At 39.2% G+C, this 25,950-nt stretch overlaps 1 protein-coding gene across 1 annotated transcript in view; it reads right to left on the bottom strand.

Moving 5' to 3' along the window:
- Positions 1–25,950, bottom strand: part of MEI4 (meiotic double-stranded break formation protein 4) — a 183,620-nt gene that overhangs the window by 76,689 nt on the left and 80,981 nt on the right. The window contains exons 2-4 of the mRNA XM_076335312.1: positions 21,839–21,993; positions 16,591–16,839; positions 3,100–3,656 (exon numbers count right to left, since the gene is read on the bottom strand). Of these exons, the coding sequence (XP_076191427.1) occupies positions 3,100–3,656; positions 16,591–16,839; positions 21,839–21,993 (961 nt within the window). The remainder of the gene's footprint in view (positions 1–3,099; positions 3,657–16,590; positions 16,840–21,838; positions 21,994–25,950) is intronic.

The raw sequence follows: 25,950 nt of genomic DNA, 5'->3' as shown, positions 1-25,950 counted from the left end.
AACAGCTCATCTGTACCAGAATTAGGCACAGGATCCTCACAAGCTTTTCTGTAGCAGCCATACAGGGACACGAGACTATGCCAGTAGAAGGTGCAGAGGCAGGCCTTCAGGCAGATGATTTAACCTCAGAGCATTCATGCTTCACCCTTAGCAGCCGTGACTTAATATTCCTCCTAGATATTTCCAGAAGGCTTCTTCCAAAAGATTGTGTGTCTGACAACTGTACGCAGACTTCTGAGCTGCTCTCCAAACATTGAGGGAGAGGAGAAAAATTAAAAAGGGAAATTCAAGAGGCTGCTTTTATTTGTAGTTCTTTGATTTAAATGGTTTTAAGTAATATTTCCTTTTATTTTACCTTTCATATCTTAAATGATTTTTTTTTTCCTTTTGATACTCGTGTCAATTTGGAGTTTCAGGTCAAAAAAAATCTATACAAAGTGCACAGCTTTAGACAACTGAATCCAGGCAGAAAAACTCCAAGTACATGTCTTTGCTGGTTCCTACAGCTTCCAGTGCTTTATAATTAGAAACATCTCAAACAATGGGACTCAACAGTTACAGCAAGTAATTCTGCTGCTGTTTTTCTTCCTTTACATCTAATGTAGAGATAATTACCTCTTTTCCAGTTCTCAAAGGTTTCTTAAGTTATTTAATTTGCTCTACAAAACGTTGGAATTGCTTTTGAAGATGAGGCGTTGTGTAATCCACAGTCATTTCTCTCTTTATTCACTTTTTGAAGATGCTTCTCACAGCCCTTTGTCCTCCTTGACAGCTCCTGACAGTTTTATACGTTAGGATGGCAAAGGGAAAGTTGTGTCAAATACTATAGCTGCATTGGTGGCTGTCTGTACAAATGCTTTTTGACAGTTAGTAAGGTTAGATACAACAAAATTCCTAATATTTTTATACTGCAGGCATTTAAGCAACCTCCTGGAACCAAAATTCATGCAGTTTGCCACTCTTTCCAGATGACAGCCTTGTAATTAATGATAATTTTATTTTAAACCTATAATCTTGATGTTTCAATCACCACTTGAGTAAACAGTGATGATTAAAACTGAAGCATAAAGTGTCCCTGGGAGATACTCTGGTACACAGCACATGAAGAATTAGTTAAACAATTTCCACTACTAATTCTGAATGCTACATATTTATTTCCATATTCAATTCAGTTTAAAGAAAACCAAACCTCTAAAAAGAACTTTTCCATAAATCTTTATAAACATTGCAATTACTGCACACAACATTTCTCCTTTTTTCCTAGAAATCTGGAAACTATCATGATTATTCCTTAATAATTGGTTCATACAATTTTTAAACTGTTTGAATCTGATTGAAGTAATGGCTGCCGATAGGAACAACTGTTAAGTCAGTATTTTGGTGGAAGCAAGATACAAAATATCTCATAAAAAGCCATCTGTTTCAGTGAAGTTATTCAGAGAAAAGTTGCCACTTGCAAATTATGTGGACATATACATAATTCCTGAATGATTTCTAAAAGCACTTTGCAGACTTGAAACGTCCCTGATCTATTTAAGCTCCCTTAAACGTCCCTTCTCTCATTTAAGACGTAACACTTCTCGCTTAAGCTTTGCTTTTCTTTCTGTCCTCTCCCCAGGTTCCTCCAATCACCAAGTAATCCCTCTCTGGATAACCTCTTGGTTGTGCTCCTACAATTAACTTTATTTTAATTATTTATTAACTTCCCATTCGGGTAGAGGAGGGGAACAGGTGGAAACACTGGATGTCATCAACTATGAAGAAGTCCTTACTGAGTGCCTGCTCAAGTTTTCTTTGTTCTGTATCCTGTAATCACACAAAAAAATAAAAGGAGTCACACTTGCATGACTCTCTATTCCTAATACCACACAAATGGTATATATGCTCACATCCTTTCAAAACACTGGCCAGGAACACCTCTAATTAAAAACTAAGTATCACACCATGGTGACATTGAAATAAAAAACACCCTGGTATTAGAGACACAAGGCTCTAGTCCTGGAAAATCTTCAGTATATGAAGTTTTCCTTCTGAATGCTTTCGCTTTCACACATCTAACCAAAATAAGGGCATATCCACCCCCCACCCTCCCCCTTAGTATGGTAATGATATTTGTTTGATATTTACATTCTGGGGTAAATACTTAATACACAATAAGTGGGATTCATTTTAAATTAAGACAAATGGGTACATCTGTCCACAGGTGTAGCAGATGTCTAGGCTCTCATTTTGCTAAAGGCAACTCTAGAGCTCATCCTAAAACAGGGACCTAGTACCTGGGACAGCATTCTTTAGGCTCCATGGATTATAGGGATACGATCTTAATTTACTGTAATGGTAGCGTAGTTAGGTACATGTGGATACTAAATTGGTATGTCTAAGTCTCAAACAATTCCACCATCATGCCCATTCCAAGCTACTCTAAAAGACAGAATGAAAACCAAAAATCCTAAGACAGACAATGGAATTAATTACTTATAGGAAATCTTGTGAAGACAAACGGGATATTTCAGTTGAATGAGGAAACTAACAAGATGATGCATGGAACAATGCAAAATGATGAATACAGACAAAATGCAGCTCAGTCCTATTTGCTGTTTGTGCCGGGGACATGCCATTTCCAAATGCTTCACTCATTTGCTGATTTATCTTTAAAACACAAATTTGCAAAAGTCTAGAGAGTGACAGAGATCTTCTGAAGCAAACCAACCTATTAATCTAGGTGCACAAGAAAGAATAAAAAATTGTGTAGTCATTACTTTGTGAATATCGACACTATATCTTCATATAGCAAGAGAAACAATGTGTCTTCCTCTCATATTTTCTATGAAGTTGTTTTAATCTGCCTTTTTAACAATTTATAAAAGTCCTATACTCAGGAATAGACTAGAAGAACTTGCATGCATGAGCAAGAACTTTTTCAAATGCTTTAGAGCATTTATTGTCCATGTAACAAAAAAGAACAATTACAAAAATCTCTGAGAAGTACTCTTCAAAATATAGTAAGACAAACTAATATTTTAAAAAGTGCATAAAAGCAGGAGAATATTACAGTATACTGAAATGGTGTAGGAAAGATGGAAGATGTTTTAAACTTACCCTATTGACATTGTTGTTTCTTAAAATAATCTGAATTAGATTTTTCTTAAATTCTTCCAGCTTCTTGAAACACTTCTTCAAAACATGATTAGATAATTTAGTATCAGTTATTAAACTGATCAAAACACAAACTGCTTCAGTAAGAAAATTAGAAACTGGAAATTTAGGACTGTTGTAAAAAATAGTCAGTCCATCAAGCAACTGAGACACTGAATTGAATATGGTGAAAGAATCATTCTCAAGCTCTGTGAAGTCTGCTTGAAGAATTCCTCCTTCTGACAGTTTTCTTATTTCAAGCAGATGTTGCAAAAACTGCACTGGAGCAGTCAGAGATTCCTCCTTGCTAGTACAGCAAAGATTGAATGGGGGAACTCTTTCCAACCAACGTTTAGAAGTGTCGACATGCTCAGATTGGTGAAAACCAGAAGTTATGCCTAAAGAATCAAATGCATAGTCATTAGACACATCACACCCAGAGTCTTCTAGCTGGCTTGAGTAACTCATAGGGTTTATACATTCCTGATCCAGAAGAGTTTCAGCAGAGGCATCTGGTTTTCCTGAAACACAAATGTAAAAGTTACGTTTGTGTACTACTTAAATACATGCTTCTAGAAAGTGTCGTATTTCCTTTCTCCTCTTGCTTCCATGCAAAAATCACATAATACATACGTATGCTTGCTCCCCAAGAACTTCCCATGACTAGAATTTACTGTGGAACAAGGTGACATTTTTAAATTAAAAGTCAAAACTTTCAGAAGGTAGTATCTGTTTGTGAACAAGATGTTTTATGCTCATAGTAATATGACTAGCAATTTTGAGTTTAAAATTCCTCATAGTTTTAAGTTTTCACATATATCATTTAAGTGGACATCACACAAACAATTTAAGTGGACATCTATACTCTCATTAATTCCCAGAGAAGGAAATGCATGTAAATTTCTGGCCCCCCAAACATTTTCACTACTTTTATTCTCAAGAACTCAGATTGCTTTTAAAAGACAGTGAAGATCTGTTACTATAAATGCATCAAATAAGATCTTCTCCTTTACTTGTACTCTTTCTCCCCAGGTCAGGTAAGGAATTCTAACAGAGTCAAAGTTGAACAGAACATTACACTTGAGCTGTTTATTATTTAACAAAGAAAAACACTGAGAATCAAAAATTTTTCTAGTCACCACCTGTATCTCATATCATCTTCTCCAAAGACACACAAACTACATTACAGAAGATATGCATTGCATTCACACCATTAAATTATTTTCGTACACCATTGTAGAATCTCTTTCATCCTATTTCACACATTAGATACATTTAAGTCAGTGCCTCTGGGCATAAACTCAGTACTAGGTGACAACAGACTCCCTCTGTGCTATACATGCTACCTATGCCAAAAGATCACAGTCAAAACAAGCAAGAGACATTACAGCAGTGAAGTGGAAGACCAACATGCGTAAACATCTCGGTGCCACGAGGCAAGGCTAGAACCCCATCTGACCAACTGCTGGCTGTGGCCTGCTTACTGGGGCACAGCCACAAACTGCTTCTCCTCTTACTCTTAAAAAACATGCATATACTGTTCATATTTTCCACAAGGATCCAAAGTAATATCATACTCCTCTGTGTTTGTATTCTTAAATGAATAAAAAGATTTTATAGATGGTTTGGTCTGACGGGAAATAAATGTTGTATTTCATGGCAAGTTAAAAAAAGGCATTTTTAACACAGAAAACATCACTAGGCAGCAATCTATAGTATTCTGTACACTAATGAAACACTACTCACGAAAGTTTATACAGACTTCATTAAATACACAATTTCAAATGGAATTCTGACCATTACTTCAGTCTCTGAAAACATACCAGATTGTCCAATGAGGGTATTACTACTGAGATCAAAACTGGAAACGTGGTTTATTTATTTATTGTTGAGTTTCATGCCTTTAACATTCAGACATACTCAAAATTGAACAGGATTGGTACCAACTGATTCATAATGAAAGGACTAACTGTAGGGAAATCAACCGACAGTTCCAGGAGGTAGGAAAAGCAGGTCTTGTAAGGCCAGCCTAGCGTTTTATATATTAACACTGTTCCCAAATGCCCTGCATAGCCAAACTTGGAAAGCAAGCAAAGAAGCAAAGCACACTTCCCATGTTCTGACTAACAGAAACAGGCATCAATCTTTCATGTCTTCTCTCCCTAGGGTTTTGAGCAAAAGACATTCTAGAAGAAAAAAAACTGGAAGTTGTTTTTGGTGCTGTTTAAAGAAAATAAGCCCTCCTAGGGAATCCATCTCCTGTGAGTTTCACTATGTGGATATTTTGTTCCTGTTTTTAACCCCATGGGGCAATATGAAAATTGCTCATGAGGACGTAGCGCCAGGAGTCAAAAGAAGCAAAGCAAGAACTATGTGCAAAAAAAGCCAGATGTATGTTCGCTGATTCTCTTGTTGAAGGAAAAAAATAGCAGAGGTGAAAGAAAGGAGAAGGAAAGAGAAGAAAAAGGGAAGACAAGAATAATGCAGAAATATCCATAGGAACCAAACTTAAGACCACCCCCAAATAAAAAAGGTAGCATATGCAATGAAACACTCCTACCAGTAGGAGGCAATGTTGGATTTATGCTTAGGTTCCTACTCGCTGAGATACCAAACTCCTGTCCCATGATGAGCTTCCAGAAAACCCCAGTAGCAGCCTATTTCCTGTTCAACGAATAATACAAAATGCTTTAAAAATGTTCAGTCATTGATACGTTCTAGTCATTTGGGGAGGAGGTGGAAGTTATCTTTTAAAAAAATTAATGAATCACCCACCAGGAAATACTCATTATTTCCCTCAAAATGTCTAGAAAAAGCTTATAATTTATTTCTTGAAAGAAGGTAAACTAATCACTTTGTACTTACCTACTATTTAAATGAGAAAGCAGTCTTGATGTTCACACCATGTGGTTATCAAGTACAAAAAAACAAAAACAAAAACCCAACCCAAACAGCATTAAGCCTGCCTCACACTAACAATCATCTTTAAACAGTAATTTCAAGAACATTTGAATATAAATATACTGGAACAAGAAATACAAAAATTTAGCGTGCGTGATAAACTAACCACAAAATTTTACAATGCCTTTATATAGGTAATGAAATATCTGGTCATGAGCAATTTTACAGCCTATTTAAATATGTCACATCAGATTCAGGAAATATTTAAAGTCTTGACTCCTATTTAGGACTTTAGCTCCTTACTACATTAAGATCCTGAGCTGAAAATCAGAACTGCGTGCTCCCCAAACAAAGCAAGATACGGTCACAAGAACAGCCTTGGGTTGCAAAGGCTGAAGAACTGACATCCCTCTACATATATCCACCAATGCAGAAAGTGTTTGGCCTGAAAACCAGCAGTCATTCAAGGGACGCAGAAAGTGTTTGGTCTGAAAACCAGCAGTCATTCAAGGGACAAGGGAGTGACTTGCACACTGTGTATAGTATGTAAGCAAGGTTTGTAGGCACTTCTGTGAAGCCTAAGAACTCAAATGCACATACCGCTGTGGGACCATAGAACACAGAGGCTTTTATCAGGAGAGTGAGATGCCAATAAGTCTTATGATTAGAGAGTGTGGAGTCTTCAGCTAGTCCTGAGGAAGCGGACTCTGGCAAACACCAAAATCCACCCCATCTCCCAGGTGAACTCTGTCACTTCTGAATAGCCACCTTAATACAGACACCAAGACTCAGTTCAGGGACAAGAAAGGGAGGAGGGGGAGCCAGTTGCTTCATCAGGACAGGAAAACACCTTTTGTCTCCGGAGTGCCTGTTGCCAGCAGTATGGTCATAAGGATTCTCAGAGCTGTGAAGAGACAAGGGAATGACCCAGCTCCTGGTCCTATTCCTCTTACGGAATAAGAGAGGCAGCATTTGTAATATCCATGTAGCAGGAGCAGGGGTGGTAAAAGATGCTTGCTCAGACACCTGCGCTACTGGTTGTCACAGACCAGACAGTGTTTGAATGAGGAAGGTCATGCTATATGTGGTTCAAAATTTAAAAACTGAAGAAGGGTCCTCAACTGATGAAATTGCTGTGGAATCATAAAATGGCCTTCAAGTCTTTTGAAAAACTTAATATACCTGCAGTTACACCACCAACAGGGATTGTAGCACAGAAAACGGGCTTGAAGGTGGCAGATGTAAGAAACAAAGTGGAAAGATGATTTGAATTCTGCAAAGAAAAAGTTACTTCAGTTTCAAGCAGTAGGCATTGTTTATATTCTCTCACTTTGTGAGCACGCGCATGGATTATCACTTGAAAATCAAAAACAATGACGTTAGACGTGTAAAGCTCTTTTAAAACTCAGTTACAATTGACAGGCTCAGTTCCACTTCTAAAAAAAATAAAAATAAAAGAGTTAAAAATTAGACAATCTCAGAAACCTCTTTGATGATACTGCATTCTGCTTTCCAAGTAGGTGTTCAGTCAATAACTTCTAAAAGGAAATGAAAACATATGTGAAATTATTCACATTTTTTCCTATTGTGTTCACTTCTCCACTTCTGCATTTTTCAGGACTCTCTGTTATTCTTCATTTAATCTTCATTGATTGGTTTGTTACAAGTGCACTTTTCATGAACAATGAATCAAGTTTATTCTCTTCTTTAAAAAAAACCCAAACAAACAAACCAAAAACTCCTCACACGTATTAACTGTTTTCTTTACCTTTTCTTCATGTGTAAGACTGTCTCTATTCTGCTATTTTCATTACTAACCAAGCTGGCTGGTTGAGAAAAAACATATCTCCTCCCTCATGAACTTCTATGTGTTTAGCACACCATTGTTGTCCTGATCTGGAACCAAGCCAAACTTCTGTATATATCAAAGCAAAGAAATATTGTCTCACATATTTGAATATTTTGAAATAATAATGAAAAAATAATAAAAAGCTTCCAGGATTCTCCAAATGAAGAAATTTTAGAAGCTGTGTATCCCACACTTTGCTTCTGCATTTCCATGTTTTTTTTATAAACAGCTTGGAAAAGAAAGCTCTTCTTTTTAAAGCTAAGGTATTTCATGCTGACATACTTTGTCCCATTTAGGAATAATTTCACAGAAATGAATATAGGACTGAGTATCTAAAATTCTGAAATTAATTGTTCAATGACAGAACTTAAATGTTTCTCGGAAGGCTCAGAAGCATATACTTCAATTTGTTAGGGATTTTGCTTACATAAAGCATCTAAACATTTAGAATTCAGTAAGAACTGAGAAGGATTTTGAGGATATAAACGTTCATTTTTAGGGGATTTCTGTAGAAGACAGCACAAATTTTTTGTAGTTCAAGTCAAATAAAGAATACTTGCAGCAAAGATATGGAAGGATCAATAATCAGGTGACGAACATACAGATTTGGGTCAGTTAATGCTCATCAAGCAGCTTTCACAACAAACAATCTAACATATGCTTTACAATATCGACCATCTCAATAAGATGACTGAAATTTGAGTTCTAAGCTACATAGGTGATATTTCAAGATATTAAGTGAATTAATGTTACCTATGAAGACTACCTGTCTGAACTGGTAGTACTATGTCTTATTAAAAATGCTTTGCATCGTCAAACAAACTGAACTTGGCTAAGAGACAAGTATCAGCCAGTGCAGATAGCAATGATCGGGGTGCAACTGTAATGAGCTGAAGGCTTAAATGAGGTGGACACCCTAAGAAATCAGCTAGGGTGTGCATTCCTAAAAACGTCTCTTTTCTTGAATACAATATGGTACAAATGTTTGGCTTTTGTGTTTATATACCCAGAAGCTCACAAACAAAGATCTGCTTGAGGAACTCAAATCTAAGTTTGAGTTAGGTTAAGGTTGCCCAGGGAGGTTGTGGAATCTCCATTCTTAGAGATACTCAGAAGCTGTCTGGGCATGGTCCTGCACAACTGGCTCTAGGTGGCCCTGCTTGACAAGGAGGTTGGACAAGATGACCTCCAGTGGTCTCTTCCAACCTCAACTATTCTGTGACTCTGTATTTCCAGAGAAAAAATTGACTAATCCTTAGCTCCCCACAGTAGACTTATAGGCAAGAGGATCCTAATTGCCATGGCCGCACTTCTTGACTAGTTTCTACCATATACATTCAGTTTTCCCCGAAACTATCATTCTGTTACCCAGAAGGAAGGAAATGAATCTACACTAAATTATGAATCCCACTTGCTTTTATGAACCTTATTCCTAAAAATGACTATGCACCTTATCAGGAACTTGATCTTATAGGGAACTTATAAAATAATAACAAACCCTTTCTCTTGCTGGGACAATTGGCTTGGTTTTGCCTTTGAATGGGTTCCTTACACAGAAACCTGGAAAGAAAAGGATGCTTCTTGGGTCTCTTTGCCCCAAGTATGTACTTAGAACAGCTGTAGCAATGCCATCTGATAAGACAGACAACATCTGCTTTCAAAGGGAGAAAGTTTCCACAACCAAAACAGACCTGTTATCCATGGAAGGAACAGTACTCTGAGATTTCAATGAATCATTACACTCCAGCTGATGCTTTTTCCAGATTGCAAATTAACTTATTTAATTATCCTGAAAAGGCCTCGGCTTTCATGAAGTTCCCCATCGTGTCACTACAGTTATGGGGAACAGATTTATCTCATCATCATATTCCAAGAGCCATATTCCCACAAATCTCTGCTAAACACATTTTAACTCCATTTTTGTCATCTCATGTATCTGTTCTCAATTCCCTGCTCCCCTCCTAAAAAAATAAAATACTTTTTAGATCGTGAGACATTACTTGCAGTGCTGCCTACTTGCATTAGTACCACTGGTAGAAGCATGGGAGTACACTAGTGCACTGTCTGTCTGACACCATCATGCCTTAGAGAAAATGCTGAGATGACACTTAGTTAGACTGGGCTGCCCTTATGAATCTGTATGGAGAGAAGACAACCCTTTGGGGGCGGGGGGGCGGGGGGGGGGCAGGGAGGAAGGGGCAGAGGTAGAGAGGAAGAATCTCTTCATGCAGAAACATCACATCCCTAAGCACCAGACAAAAATAACCAGATCTGTTTTCCATGGTGACATCAAACTAAGTGTTGACTGCTGCCCAGTGGGGAATCCTCTCACCTTGGAAAAAGGAAGCTAGAAAAAGAAAGAAGCCAAAGATACCCCTCAGAGGCTGACAATTCCTCTGCAACTGTCGTTCTTTTGCATTCCTTGCTTCCTGCCAAATACCAGGGGAAAAAGTGGTGACAGGACACAGCAATCTATCACAGCAGCTCATTCAAATGTACTGACCTGAAGAAATAGCTTTTACATAAACACACCATGATAACTTGGAAATTCTAGTCTATATTCCTCTACCCTACTACCATGCCATAGGAACTAAAATCTTTGCTAAGTGCTATTCAGGGCAGCTGTAAACATTTCACACCATTTCATCTTCTTTTTGGGGAGGGAAGTAACTTCTCCTAATAGACTAGCATGTTTTTATTGTTATTATTCAGTCTGATTTGGACTGCTGCTCCCTCCACTAATGAGAAAGGTTCCTTTATGAAGCTGCAGATAACATATTCACTGAGGAATCTGCATATGTTTTGGTCTGATCTTTCTGAATTCATCTGATTGGTTTCTCTTTGAAAATGAGCTTAAAAAAAAAAAATCTAGTATCAATTATGTTGTCCCACCATTCCTTTTAATGTAAGCAGGCAGAGGAAAGATCACGTTAAGTTATTTAAGTCACGGTGGAGAGTTTTGCCCTTTCAGAGGTTTGAAATCAAATTATTCAGAAAAGATTTTGACTGCTATCACTCTTCCTGCTCTCAACAAAGCAGGACTTACCTGATCTCTCCTTTGCCTACTGAGGAAATGCTGGGGATTTAAGCTGAGCACCCAGTTTCTGCCTCTCCCTGCTGAGCAAGAAACACCTAAGCCATGACTTACGGGGAAGTGGAAAAGGAAGAGGTGGCTGAATTCTGTGGCTCAAAACAAGGCTGCAGGTAAACTGGAGTTGTGTATCGTTTATAATCAGTTTTACTTCAGCTGATGAGCTGGTTCGTTCCAATTCTATATGCTTTCGCTTTTGCAGCAAGTCTGAGCTTCCAGCAAGAAGAAAGGAGACTGAAGTGTCTTCATCCACACTAATCTACAAAGGAAATTGTTCCCTTTTTCCACATGTACAACTAAATGCCTCAAGAAACACACTAAGTTAAGGAGTGAAGCAGGACATACAAAATTCTTTTTGTCTCTGGCTCTTATTCCCTAAAGAGATACAAGTTGCTTCAAATGTCTTGACACAGGAAACAGAATTTAGGGGACAGTATCCTGAAAAGTCAAACTCAGCCTCAGGACACAGTTAAAAATCAGACATTCATGTTAATCACATTCTGACTCAGAGTTCAGCATTTCCCTAAACACAGAGACACACTATGGTAGGGTGGGCTGGTAGCCATATGCTACTGTGGAGACTAAGAACACAGGAGGGGACTTCAGGGCATGGCAGATGAAGTTCTATTGTAAATGATCTATAAAACGAAGAATAAACTAATTCTAAAAAAAAGAGGGGGAGGGAAATCTGATTTTTTTTTTTTTAATTAGAGGAGCAAGCAGTTCAGTAAATTCCTATCCACTGCATAAGAAGGGAATAATATGAACCAAGATTGAAGATGAAGTTAAGGAAGAGGGAATACATACTTGATAAAAGTTTTGCTAAAAATATACGCTGGATAACTGATTTGGAACCCTTCAAGAGTATCAGCCTAAAGCAACCAAGGCAATAAACATTTATCCTCTAAATTGTCATTCCTAAAATACATACTTGGCAAAACAGGGTAGAGTATTGCATTTATGCCTTCTTAGGTTGGAGTAACAGCTGCAGGCTTTTCAGATCTCTTGAACAGAGGCTGCCAAGAAACAATATGATTGTTGATGAGCTGATAACAGCTAAGGAATTTGTCTTAGAGGACAGGTGCTTCAATCCATGAATCTATCAGTTCATCAATGCTTTGCAAGACCCTTTGTCTTTTCATGTACCTCCAAAGCAAAGTGACAACAGAATGCTCAAATATTTTATATTCTTATTCTTGGAATAACACCAATGAGTTTCTCTCCTCCTCTCTGTGAAATTTCAATCTGAATCAAAGAAAGGCAAGAAACTTTGATTAATATGAAATTTTACTTTTTTCTACCCACAGGCATAATTATCAGGACAATACTGGCAAGGTGAAAAATAATGAACAATTACAAAAAGATTTGCTTCTCCTCCTCCTTGGATGGCTAACATACAGCCAAAAGCACCACCATGTGTGCTGGTTTTGGCTGGGAAAGAATTAATTTTCTTTATAGTAGCCAGTATGGGGCTATGTTTTAGATTTGTGCTGAAAACAGTGTTGATAACACAGGGATGTTTTTGTTACTGCTGAGCAGTGCTTGCACAGAGTCAAGGGCTTCTCTGCTTCTCACACCACCCCACCAGCGAGTAGGCTGGGGGTGCACAAGAAGGTGGGAGGGTACACGGCTGGGACAGCTGACCCCAACTGACCAAAGGGATATTCCATACCATATGACGTCATGCTCAGCATATAAAGCTGGGGGAAGAAGGAGGAAGGGGGGGACGTTCGGAGTGATGGCGTTTTGTCTTCCCAAGTCACCGTTATGCGTGATGGAGCCCTGCTTTCCTGGAGATGGCTGAACACCTGCCTGCCCATGGGAAGTAGTGAATGAATTCCTTGTTTTGCTTTGCTTGCGTGCGCGGCTTTTGCTTTACCTATTAAACTGTTTTTATCTCAACCCACGAGTTTTCTCACTTTTACCCTTCCGATTCTCTCCCCCATCCCACTGGTGGGGAGTGAGCGAGCGGCTGCGTGGTGCTTAGTTGCCAACTGAGGTTAAACCACGACAGAGAGGAAAGCTCTCACACTCAGAATGCAAAGCAGGGAAGATACAGCTGCAAAGTGAACCTTGGCTGAAGGACTCGAACTCTTCAGCAGCAGCTGACACAAATGCAGTATCTGATCCTTACTGCAGGAGATTTTCTGGTGGTAGATTTTGTGAAACCCTTTTGCATCTTGCATCTATAGAGTTGTTAAGCAGAACACAAGAAAGCTAAAGAAAAGCAGAGGGTTTGAATTCTTTTAAGAGGTTGCAATGTTTTAAGCAGAACACCAACTCCAAAAATAAGGCTGGAGAAACGAGTGGAGGAGGAAAAGGATCCATGGTATCTTGTAGATTACCTGGTCCTAAGAACAAGCCCAGTTCTCCTCAGCCCTGAAGAGAACTTCTTTGGTGGGATATTAGGTAGTAAACTTGGGCAATATACCATCAACAACAAACCATAACAATGGCTTGATGGATCTATAGTAGCCTTTAGGTGAACAGGATGGAACACCACTTATACCACTTTTCCTCTTAACTTAGATTCAAGCTCCTTGAACCTTCCTATCTCAGCAGTAGCCAACCTTTAGCTTCTAATCTCCATGGGCTTGAAAAATCTCAAAACTGGCTCAACACACAAGAAAGGAAATTTTTTCTCCCAGAGCAGAAGATGTCAGTGGTAGAGTGGCCCCTATTTCAGGCAGGCTTTGCTTCTATGACCATCTTCCTTTAAATGTCAACCACAGGTGTTCTGCTCTTAATATACATACTCAACTGCATCACCAGAAGAGTGCACAGATCTCACCCACAGATATCCCATCAGGTTTCAGTAATGATCTTTCTTTACTCAAAGGCAAGAGACTGAGCATTTGTCTCCAGTGTAACTGTAACCATGAATGCTCACTCAGGAGTTACATCTGTCTGATGAAGAACATCATCCTTCCAAAATAACATATGGCTCAAATCCATTATCAGAAGAGTTCACATGTCATACCACGGTTTAAGAAGGCGGGGGGGGGTGGGGGTGGGGCGGGGAAGAAACAGTCAAAAGAAAGAAGTACCACACAAAATGGCTGTCTCAAAGTTAGACTCCAAGAGCTTGAAAGTGTCCTTTCAATGTTAAGGAAAACCTGTATGAAGAAATAGAAATTATGATACAGTTCAGATTTTCCACACATTTTTGCTCTCTTACACCCAAGTGGTTAAGAGAAACAGAAGGGGAAGACTATGCCGTACTCCTCTTGGACAGCATGTGATGCAGGTGGGGCTGATGCGAACTCCCATAGATATTTCAAATGTCAAAAGGTTTTCTGTCTAACAGGTTTATCAACAGTGAAATCATAAATATAAACAAACATTTGAAGGGAAAAGCAGCTACACACTAATCCTTCAAATTAGTAGGGTGTTGGTTTTGTATCCTGGAGAAACTGAAGGAATATAGAAGGATTATAGATACCACATACTCATCTCCACTATTTATGATTCCATTAGCTAAACATAGACTGAAATTAAAGTCTGGCTTCACTGAAAAATGAGACTTGGTCAGCTACCCAAGGTATGTTTGAACAGGCTGCTGAGTCCATGAAAAATAAAAAGCACCATCTATGAAGAGCAGCTTACTTAAGTGATTTGGGAATCACAGGACTTTTTCTAAGCCAGTCAGCCTATTGCTAGCAGAATGGAGAGAGAGGTCTTTTGTGGACAATTCACCATATCAATATTAGAGAATATCGCAATGGGTCAAGTGAACCATAAACTGTAGAGTAAGTGTGCTATTTCCCTGTACAGATAATGAAGAAAGCTGTAGACATCTAAAATTGTACAAGGTTTATGACATTTTATGTCTGTGAACAAGCTTCACTGTGACTAGGGCAATGAAAATTAACATCTTTTGGAAGAGGTATTATTCATCAGGGACAGTTGGTTTTCTCTGCCTATCTCGCAACTAGAAGAGCTTACTCTGGCAAGTGAGATACCAGTATTGCTCATACAGCTTGGGGTAAAGAATCTTTAAAAAGTTAGACTTGGAACACAGAAGTTGCAGATTAATACATTTCATTTCTAGTGTTTGATATGTTCTGCTTAATCCACAATTAGAATATCCTCTCCAGACATTAGATGTTAATGAATCTCTCCTGATCATACACATCATATGCAATCATTTCTTCACAACATTAAGACACCTGTTGCAAACAGCAGCTTGAAAGTTACTTTTAAATAAAGTTCATGTTTAGAATAGGTTGCAGAGAACAGACACACAAAGAGTAACTACGTACGAATAGTCATTAAATCACTTCTCTAGAGAGAAAGGTCTATTATAAAAAAAAGAATCATTAGAGCTTCTAGCTGAAGTCTAATACATCCCCCCTCTCAAAGTTAGAATCCAGAAATCTTTTCACGAGGCAATAAAGAAGCTACTGTTTCAGTACAAAAGCATTCCAGTAAAGCCTCATCAAGTTTTCTATCAGAGAACCTTCTAAAAATCTCAAGTCATAAAGCAACTAGCTAGACATTTTGATTTGAGAGATCCCCTCAACAGTGAACTGTCTCTCTCCTTCAGCCCAGAGTGTTTTGACCTTCATCTCTTGGGGAGAATATTTCCCCAGAGCCTGGACACATCCTCCACTGCCTGATTTCCAAGCTCATCCTGTGCCATTGATCTCTCAGGGTGAGAATGACCCACTCCACATGCGCAAGTCAGAGAAACAGAGCTGTTTGAGCTCATCTCTTTTTTTTTTTCCCCCCATATTCTTTAACTAACAGCTTTCCTAAATCCTACAATATCAGACTCACAGTATTTTATCATATGTCATAATAAACATTCACAGTATCCACAGTCTAATACATTAACAGAGATATCAGACATACAGTCCTTTGCCTGCCCAACCTTCCCATTATACATATTAGGGATTCATGCTTTCAACACATTAGGCTTAAATTCTGATTTTAAGCATCTTTAAAGTGGTAAAAAAATATGCAATATGTCTTTAAGACATGTTCCAAATGTAAATAGGGTACATCAATATTCTTACAAACTAGTATCTCCGAGGTTATAGAGTAACACTTTGTACTGACAATTTTGTCTGGAATTATTCCATATGATACATATTGGTTCTGAAGGTTAAAAATGTAAGTTCTGAGTATGCATCAAATTCTCAAGCTCAATCCCATTACAAATGAATTGTGTTCTACTACTTCAGGGCTTTGGGAAAAATAGAAAGCTGTACACTGAAGACTCTCATATCTAGGTACAAGAAATGGCAGGCAACATGGCGGCAAACTTTTTAGTAGGGCCTGTTGCAACAGGACAAGGGGGAATGGCTTTAAACTAAAGGGAGGTAGACTTAGACTAGATATAAGGAAGAAATTTTTTATGCTGAGGGTGGTGAAACACTGGCACAGGTTGCCCAGAGAGGTGGTGGATGCCCCATCCCTGGAAACATTCAAGGTCAGGTTGGACGGGGCTCTGAGCAACCTGATCTAGTTGAAGATGTCCGTGCCCACGGCAGGGGGGTTGGACTAGATGACCTTTAGAGGTCCCTTCCAACCCAAACTATTCTATGATTCTATGAAAGCTGTTTGTTTCCTTGCTACTGCAACATAGTCAGAAATTATTTCGGAAACTTACCATTTTCCAAGCAGAATCTCGGACAGATCTTGTTCAAAAGAAGTTCCTGACGTAATCGAAGAACTTCAGCTTCCAGCGCTTCAACTTTCGATTTCCATCCAAAGTCTTGTTCGGATACAGTTTTGGCAAGGTGCTCAGTGTATTCTTTGCAACTCTTCCCTCGTGGTTTTGAATGGATAATTGCAAAAGCCAATGCTAGTTTTGAAATTTTCAAATACCAAACTTGATTTTCTCTTCTGCCTTTGATTTCTATTACATTAGAAAAACAGAAAACAAAAAAGAAACTTCACTATGACTCTATTAAGCAAATTATGCACAGTATTTTCTTGGCTTTGAAAACTTCAACAGTGAGACCAATTATTTTATTCCTAGTGCATTCCTAAATCATCAAGAAAAAGAGTAGAAATATAAGCATCTGTGCACAATGTGAGAATATGACATACATGAGCTGCGCTCCAACTATAACAATAAAATTCAGGCAGTGTTTGAGAAATTGTGGAAATAACAAGCACTTCAAATAGGCTTATCCTAGCAAAATTTTAAATGCAAATGTTATCTCCACTAAAGCAAAGATGAAAAAGCTAGAAATACTAACCTCAAAAAAAAAAAAATCCTGACCCCCACCCCCCAAAAAAAAAAATCCAAAGCCATGACTGAAGAATGCATATAGGGTTATTTATACTTAGCTTAAACACAATACATACAGTTTCTTAAAAGGGTACCAAAAAGTCCCAGTGCTCAAAAGATAAAACTTCTGAGGTTGTTGTTAGTGTCTGGTTTTGGACACCTGATACTGCTGCACTTGCGGTTCTAAGTCTACATTAAACATCAAGCCTGCAGAAAGGTCTACGCAGACAGCTTCAAAGTGATGCAAGTGGCTAGTAAGGTAAGTGAAGAACAGAGGTTTATCAGCTCTGTTACAAACAGTGAGGACAGGGCAAAAGGCATTATAAGAGTCAGAAAAAGAGAAGATTTATCTAGATGGTTATGTCATGGGCAACAGCACAGGACCTACGAACAGAAAAGGAAAAATGAAATTAAAAATAATAATATCCAGCCTATCTAATTAGCAAAGTTCGTTTTTTTTCTAATTCCACACCATTTTCATTCAGTAGTTCACTGTATATTTTCTTTTTTACTTGAAAAAATATTACTTCCAGAATAATAAAAAAATCACTTCCTAGGCTTTTGTCCTGGCCTTGACATCTAAAAATTGTTCATAATACTATTTTTTCTAGTTACCCAAGAAAACTGCAGGCTAAGCACTATAAGTTGTGTTGAGTATCTCTGAAATAGTCACAGCACAGGTTTGAATAAGGCATTTTATGTCATCTTTTCACCAGACCACCTCCTATCACTAAGCTGATTTCTTCCTTTGGTTCTCCTCAACTTTGAACAGTAAGTCATAAATCATCATATATTTATTTATCCATCACAGAATCATAGAATCATTAAGGTTGGAAAAGACCTCTAAGATCATCAAGTCCAACCATTGACCCAACGCCACCATGCCCACTAAACCATGGCCCTAAGCGCCTCATCTACACGTCTTTTAAATACCTCCAGGGATGGGGACTCCACCACTTCCCTGGGCAGCCTCTTCCAATGTTTAACCACTCTTTCAGTAAAGACATTTTTCCTCACGTCCAATCTCAACCTCCCCTGGCACAACTTGAGGCCATTTCCTCTCGTCCCATCGCTTGTTACTTGGGAGAAGAGACCAACACCCACCTCGCTACAACCTCCTTTCAGGTAGCTGTAGAGAGCGATGAGGTCTCCCCTGAGCCTCCTTTTCTCCAGGCTAAACAACCCCAGTTCCCTCAGCCGCTCCTCATAAGACTTGTTCTCCAGACCCTTCACCAGCCTCGTTGCCCTTCTCTGGACACGCTCCAGCACCTCAACGTCCTTCTTGTAGTGAGGGGCCCAAAACTGAACACGGTATTTGAGGTGCGGCCTCACCAGGGCCGAGTACAGGGGCACGATCACTTCCCTACTCCTGCTGGCCACACTAGTTCTGATACAGGCCAGGATGCCATTGACCTTCTTGGCCGCCTGGGCACACTGCCGGCTCATGTTCAGCCGGCTGTCGACCAGCACCCCCAGGTCCTTTTCCGACAGGCAGCTTTCCAGCCACTCTTCCCCAAGCCTGTAGCATTGCATGGGCTTGTTGGGACCCAAGTGCAGGACCCGGCACTTGGCCTTGTTGAATCTCATACAATTGGCCTCGGCCCATTGATCCAGCCTGTCCAGGTCCCTCTGCAGAGCCTTCCTACCCTCAAGCAGATCAACACTCCTGCCCAACTTGGTGTCGTCTGCAAACTTACTGAGGGTGCACTCAATCCCCTCATCCAGATCATTGATAAAGATATTAAACAAGACCAGCCCCAGTACTGAGCCCTGGGGAACACCACTCGTGACCAGCCGCCAACTGGATTGAACTCCATTCACCACAACTCTTTGGGCCCGGCCGTCCAGCCAGTTTTTGACCCAGCAAAGAGTACACCTGTCTAAGCCGTGAGCCGCCAGCTTCTCTAGGAGAATGCTGTGGGAGACAGTGTCAAAGGCCTTGCTGAAGTCCAGGTAGACCACATCCACAGCCTTTCCCTCATCCACTAGGTGGGTCACCTGGTCAGAGAAGGAGATCAGGTTGGTCAAGCAGGACCTGCCTCTCATGAACCCGTGCTGGCTGGGCATGATCCCCTGGTTGTCCCACACATGCCTTGTGAGCGCCCTCAAGATGAACCGCTCCATAATCTTCCCCGGCACTGAGGTCAGGCTGACCGGCCTGTAGTTCCCCGGATCCTCCTTCCGGCCCTTCTTGTAGATGGGCATCACATTGGCAAGCCTCCAGTCGTCCGGGACCTCCCCCGTTAACCAGGACTGCTGATAAATGATGGAGAGTGGCTTGGCAAGCTCCTCCACCAGCTCCCTCAGCACTCTCGGGTGGACCCCATCTGGCCCCATAGACTTGTGAGCATCCAGGTGGCGTAGCAGGTCATTAACTGCTTCCTCTTGGATTACAGGGGGTTCATCCTGCTCGCCGTCCCTGTCTTCCAGCTCAGGGGGCTGAATACCCTGAGGATAACTGGTCTGACTATTAAAGACTGAGGCAAAGAAGGCATTGAGTACCTCAGCCTTCTCCTCATCCTCGGTGGCAATGTTGCCCCCCACATCCAATAAAGGATGGAGATTCTCCTTGGCTCTCTTTTTGTCATTAATATATTTGTAAAAACATTTCTTCTTGTTTTCAAGGGGCACTTACAGAAAGAGCTGCCTTTTAAATATTTTTCACCTTTCAAATACTTCTGAAATGCACAAACAATTCCTGTACATTCCTTGCACGCTGTCCATTCAGACACAACAGTCAGTTACACTTTGAAATGTACAGAGCACAAGAGATAAGCAAAAATTCCTTGGGATCTATCTACCTACAGCTATGTTTTAAGCTACTGTTCTCCACTTGAAACACGACATTCCTGCCCTGTGTCAGGGCAAAAACACCTAGTCTAAGCCACTAGTGCACTCTTAAAGCTAATGAAAGAGTAAGCCCTTAGAAACTGGACTATACTATCTATATCCACTGCTTAAAGTAGTTATGCATTAAATAAATGGTATTTTTTGCAAAATATCTTGTAAAAATCTATTTCACACAACTTTTCCATTCATATCTAAGAATTCCACTGAAAAATCAGAAGTTAATTCTCTCAGCCTCAAAGGATCAGCACTTCTGTGGGACAACAAACTGATGTAAGACTCGTTTGCCTTATACATCAAAGGAAATGCGTTACAAATACAGAACCATGCAAGTAGTTGAACTGCCTTCAAAGACATGAATAAAATGAAATACATGGAACCACACTGACAGAAGAGTAAGTAGTAACAGTAAGGTATCCAAAATCTTTGGCTTTGATCCTGAAAGGTGCTCCCCAGATTATCTCATCTTCTTAACAGAAGTTTCACCCAGATATCACTCAAACAATGTCTGTCAAGGTTCATTCTTACAAGGTTCCTTTGCAGAGTAGAGCCACAAATTAAGGCAGGCAGAAAGATGTCTTACAAATGGCTTTCACTGCTGGTTTATCATTTTGATATCTCTGGAGACTGCTTTGCAAAAGCTTTCTGATTCACCTCCTTTTAAAAAAGGACAAATAAAGATTCGCTTTGTGCTTTATAACATGATTTGTCAGTACTAGTATTTCCCTTTAAATCACATTCAGGGAAGTTGCTGAAGGACCAACATTCCCATATGGGTCAGGAGATGGTATTTAATTTCAGCGATTCATGAATGTTCAGGTGCCTTTTATCATTAGAGAGTCACCATCAATACCTTCTTTTCTATCATGCTCTGTTTATCTCTACTCACATGACATACTATTACAAAGAAAAGTCAAAGTTAGCTGTTTGACCATTGATACTTTACCACTATGCACTTTACACATCTCAGCCCACAACTCTAAATCAAGTGATTTAGAGTAAAAAAAAAATCCCCAATAAAAATAATCTAATAAGTAGACAAGTATTACAAGGAACTGGAATGGGAATAGTTGAAACTGGATTTCTACAGCTCAAGGAAATTTTTCACCACTTATTACCAAACTAAAGAGAGTCCCTTTTCTACTTTGTTTTAAAGTGGACTACTATATTTTAAGCAGAGCAAAAACCTTAGTGCACATGCCAATAATACAACACAGACAAACAAAAGGTTCTTTCACCCTCAACATGCCAAAATGCTATTTCCTAAGAGAGATGTATCCCTAGTAAGTCACATAAACCATGGTATCTTACCTAATTTTGCTTTAAATCATAATCATCAAAATCTTAAGTAGCATTCCACCTTAACACTTAGGACATACAGTTAAGTAATGAAACTCGGATTTTGAGGGAGGCCTTTTTCTCTTTAACATCTTGTACAGACTCACTTCTACAGTAGTAGTGCCTTACACTGAACGAGTTTAATGAGGTACTCTTACTCTGGAGAAAAAGAATCACTCCTTTTCTGGAATAATTACTTGTAGAGATGCTGTTAAAAAAAAAAAAAAGCAGCACAGATCACAAAGTTGGTTCTCCTTAGGAACAAGACACAATCAAAGCAGTTTTTGGAGAAGTAATTCTGTTGGAATCTCAAAATCTCTTGTTTAAAACCAGGTAATTAATGACAAATGGTGATATACCTGCATGTATTTCCAGAAACAGTGGATTTCATAAAGATTTTATAGAGAATATACAGCTTTCACCTCCTTTCTATTACTGTCACTATCACCATCTCTCTTCTCTTTTCTTCTTTTATGATCATGAAAAGAGAAGTTTGTGGAACGAAAAGCAGGAGTTGTAAGAGTTGATTCAAGTTTTTCACAGTTCCCTAAAGGGACAACTGCTCTCTCAGAAACCACTGTAAAAAATCTCCTAGAAAATAACACACCGGATGACGTTGTTAGTAATATGGGGATGCCAGCCAACTGTGCATTAGCAAAAATTGCACAGCAATCTGTTGCTCTCAGGAAGCTGCACCGAAGACCACCAAATGCAAATGCATTCCACTAAAAGCATATTGGCAGCTACAGAGTTTTATCAAAAATATTTTTGCTCATATCAGCACAGAAATGACACCAATGGTTAGGTAGAAAAAAGGTTTAGAAGTAAACCAGAAATTTTCCTTGATTGGGAACAGTACCAGGACAAGAGCAGAAAGAAGCCACCAGTCTAACCCTAACTGCTAATGCCAAAATAATGTCCGACAGGAACTAGAAGGATCAAGAATTATCCACCAAAACACATCTGGTACCCAAGTTACTCAGTGAGAATAACTACTTACTAACAAAGCTCCATTTGTGTGTTTACTCAGTGTTAAGGGAACCAGTAACCCCTTGTGAGCCCTGCTAGAAGCAGATAGCGTCCAGTGACAAGTTTCCTATGCAACCCCCTCGATCCACAGTCTGATACTAGAAGCGCACTCAGAGGACAGGATTGGCTAAAGTCGCTGTCAAACAGGACTGGGTCTCCAGATTTCTGACATGAGAAAGAGAGACCCCCACCTCTCTCCAGCCTTCTAACTCTCATGCAGGGAGAGGGTACTGAGGACGCACAGCCCCACCGAGGTCCTAGCCATGGAAGGCTGCTGAGTAATCATTCAGCTGCTGAAATAATTACAAAAGAAGTCATAAACTGTCCTGTACAGCTCTGTGTTAGATAACCAAAGGGAACTAAGAGGTGGTGTAAGATCCTTTGAGGACCTTAGATATAAACAGGAAACAGGGTAACAGCAAGAACCAGGGTAAATCTGACTCATCAACACTACCCTACTCCAGCAACCTGCCAGTCCCGCTGTTTTGCAACTGCATTTGATGCAGCAGCTCATATTACACCATTAACTACAGCAAGATACCTTTCTGGTAAGTCTCACCTTGTTTTTGACACTGTCTGCAACATGTGAAGAGGAAATAATTCCCACTAATTAGAAAAAAAACCCACTATTTTCAGATGATCACCCTTTTAGTTCGTTTTCTTCTCAGTTGGAAACTTCATATATTTAACTCCATTCCAAAGGTCAAAGGTTTCACGTTATTGTTTAAAAAACCTAAACAATTCAAATCATTGTTATTAAAAAACCAAAAACATCCATTAAAGCCATGAAACTTGCATCTAAACTGAAACCATTCATTAAAGTCATTTTAACAAGCTATAAAATCTCCTATTTCCAAAAAACCTGCAACCCCACAGAAAGGCTGTTTATGCACCTTGCTAGTTAGTGGTCCCCACTTTCATACTGATAACATGTCAAAGTCTGGAAGTTGAGGTCAAACACGTGACATCTTTAAGAAACAAAAACAATTCCCTGAGCCCACTACTGGCACAAAAGCATCCCTTCCTCCCCTAGCACTCTCTTAGCTGTCAGAAGATGCTTTTCTGCCTCTTACTTCTTGTTTCTTTTTTCACTGTTAACTACACACAACTGAACAGCCCAGTCTCCGAATGCACAACACATGCCTTCACTGCTGCACGCAACACCAAATTTAAGTCTCAAGAGGAAAAAAACATACTCCTGGATGCTGTTTGGGTTTTTCTACCTCATGCCAGAATTGCACTAGTGTCAACAACAGGCTGACAGGGATAACAATAACAGAAGTGCAGGGATGATCTCTTCATTATTCTTTGTATTAGTACACGTGAACTACAGGAATCAGCCTCCCAAACAGGATTAACCTAGAAAGGGGTAGAGTTAAGTCTGCAGTCAGATCAAAATGGACTGCTCCCTGAGGAAAAACCCAGTGATCTTGGGATGAGCCTCCCCCACCTCCTGGGCCCACATCCATTGGTCTCTCTCAGCCAGCTCTGGGTTCCTCTACCCAGAGGAACAGCAGTGTGTGCTGCACCCAGACATCAAGGGATGAGCTACTCAGCACAGGTGAATCCTCAGCTCTACAGCTTTTAAGAAGTCTTTTGGGGGTGTTTTTGGGTAAGGGAGGTGAATAATTTTAGATAGTTTACCTTTCTGAGTGCTACATACAGTTTTCTGACTGACCTTGGAAACAGGGAAGTCACGGAGCAATGGGGGGAACGGGGCTAAGTTCTACTGCGATTTAGAATTATAAGGCACCTCAAAATAAAACCAAAACTTAAACTTGTTTGAAATAATTCAACATTTGAGTAATACTCATTTATGTCACAGGATTGTACACCTTAGGCATGATCTCTAAGTTTGCCCATGAAATTCATGGCTAATAATGGAAGAAACGTCTTCAAATGTCATAGACAAAACTTTATTGCTTACAACAGGACATTTATTTATTATTCAGATCATTATCATCTAAGATTGAACGTTTTAAAAATTAATAGACTAAGACACAAAATAGACTGTACCTCATTCAACTTCCAGGCCATTCAAGGGCTCAGTTTTCTTCACATTTGAAATAGATGGGACATATAAAAGGATTTGTCAGGACAGAAATTGCCATTCACCACTACTACACAGCTAAAAATCTTCAGACCGTCCTAAATAACAGTATGTAACATATCCAAAAAATGGTTTTCCTTCTAAATTTAAGTGTATGCTCTGTCTTTAATGGCACAAACATAATAGGAAAAACTATTTTGTTGCCATGATTTTTACTTTAACTAGTCTGTCAACGACACACTGCAGATAAAGGTGAAAAAATTACCCACACCTTTGTAACCTCATTCTGCATCATACAATAGCAACCAAGATATTGACCCGTTATAATGGAACATAAAATGGGTCACAAAATGATGTGAGTGTTCTAGCGCAACTGGGCTGAGCTGCAGACACATAAGGCCATAACATTAAGCAACAATAAAATAAACTTGATTTAATTGGTATGCCTAACTAATACTTTCTTTCGTGTATATAATAAATAATGATAATGGCACAGCTGCATAATCAAGATGAACTTAAGTATGTCTTGTGTTCCAACTAAGCAGCTTTTATTGTAAAAATGTATATTAAACCAAGGCTACTCCACAGTGTCATTTTTAAACAGCCTATACTCATAATACACAAAGATATGTAATGTTCACATACTTACTGAGGGAAAAACTCAGTTTTACTACCACAAGCCTAAATACCTCCAACATATTCTTTTTTTCTTTTTTTTTTTAAATGGACTCAAGATGCTAAAATGATACTGAAAATAACAAATATTTAAAATACGTTACGTCAAAGCACAAGGAAACTTGATTAAAATGTAACATGATTTGTTTCTTCAAACAATTCAAGTTTTAAATCACTTTAGCTTCTAAACTCAAGTCATATAAATTCTCCAAAACCAAATAACATGGATGATTTGAAAAATATTTTAGAGCTTTTCAACATTCCCCAATTATAACCATTTCATAGCACTTAAGAACATAAACAAGCATAATCCCTCGGGATTTCAGTAACACTTTAGACACAGGATTTATCTCCTCTTAACTACAGAAATCTACAGTTTAGAAGGCTACAGCCGAGCTAGCTGTCTAGGCTTCCTTTATCATCAATAGGAAGAAACAGAGATTTCTAATGTCAAAAATAAGCCGAGTGATTTGTACACCTACCTTGTGATGAAGTAAGTCATGACCCAGAAACACTTCTTTCCCTCCCCAGACTACAAAGAGAGTTAAGATGACTAGATCAGATGCACATACATGTATTGTGGACAGCTAACTTCTGTGAGATGAGTTGGTGCACCACAGGCAGCTGAAGCTGAAACCTTCAAAAAGTATTTAAGTACCTAACTAGCAAGTGAAATTTTGCAAGGCTAAAATCAGCACTTTTAAAAAGAAGTTTGTAATTCTAGAGCTTTTTAATATCTGTGAAAAAAAAAATTAAGGTTTCTAGAAGAAAACACAAGTGTCATGGAAAAATTT

This window comes from Aptenodytes patagonicus, chromosome 3 (assembly GCF_965638725.1).
Source record: "Aptenodytes patagonicus chromosome 3, bAptPat1.pri.cur, whole genome shotgun sequence".
In the NCBI taxonomy this organism is placed as follows: Eukaryota; Metazoa; Chordata; class Aves; order Sphenisciformes; family Spheniscidae; genus Aptenodytes; species Aptenodytes patagonicus.
Note: the sequence above shows the minus strand (reverse complement) of the source record. Positions and strands in the feature narration are given on the sequence as shown.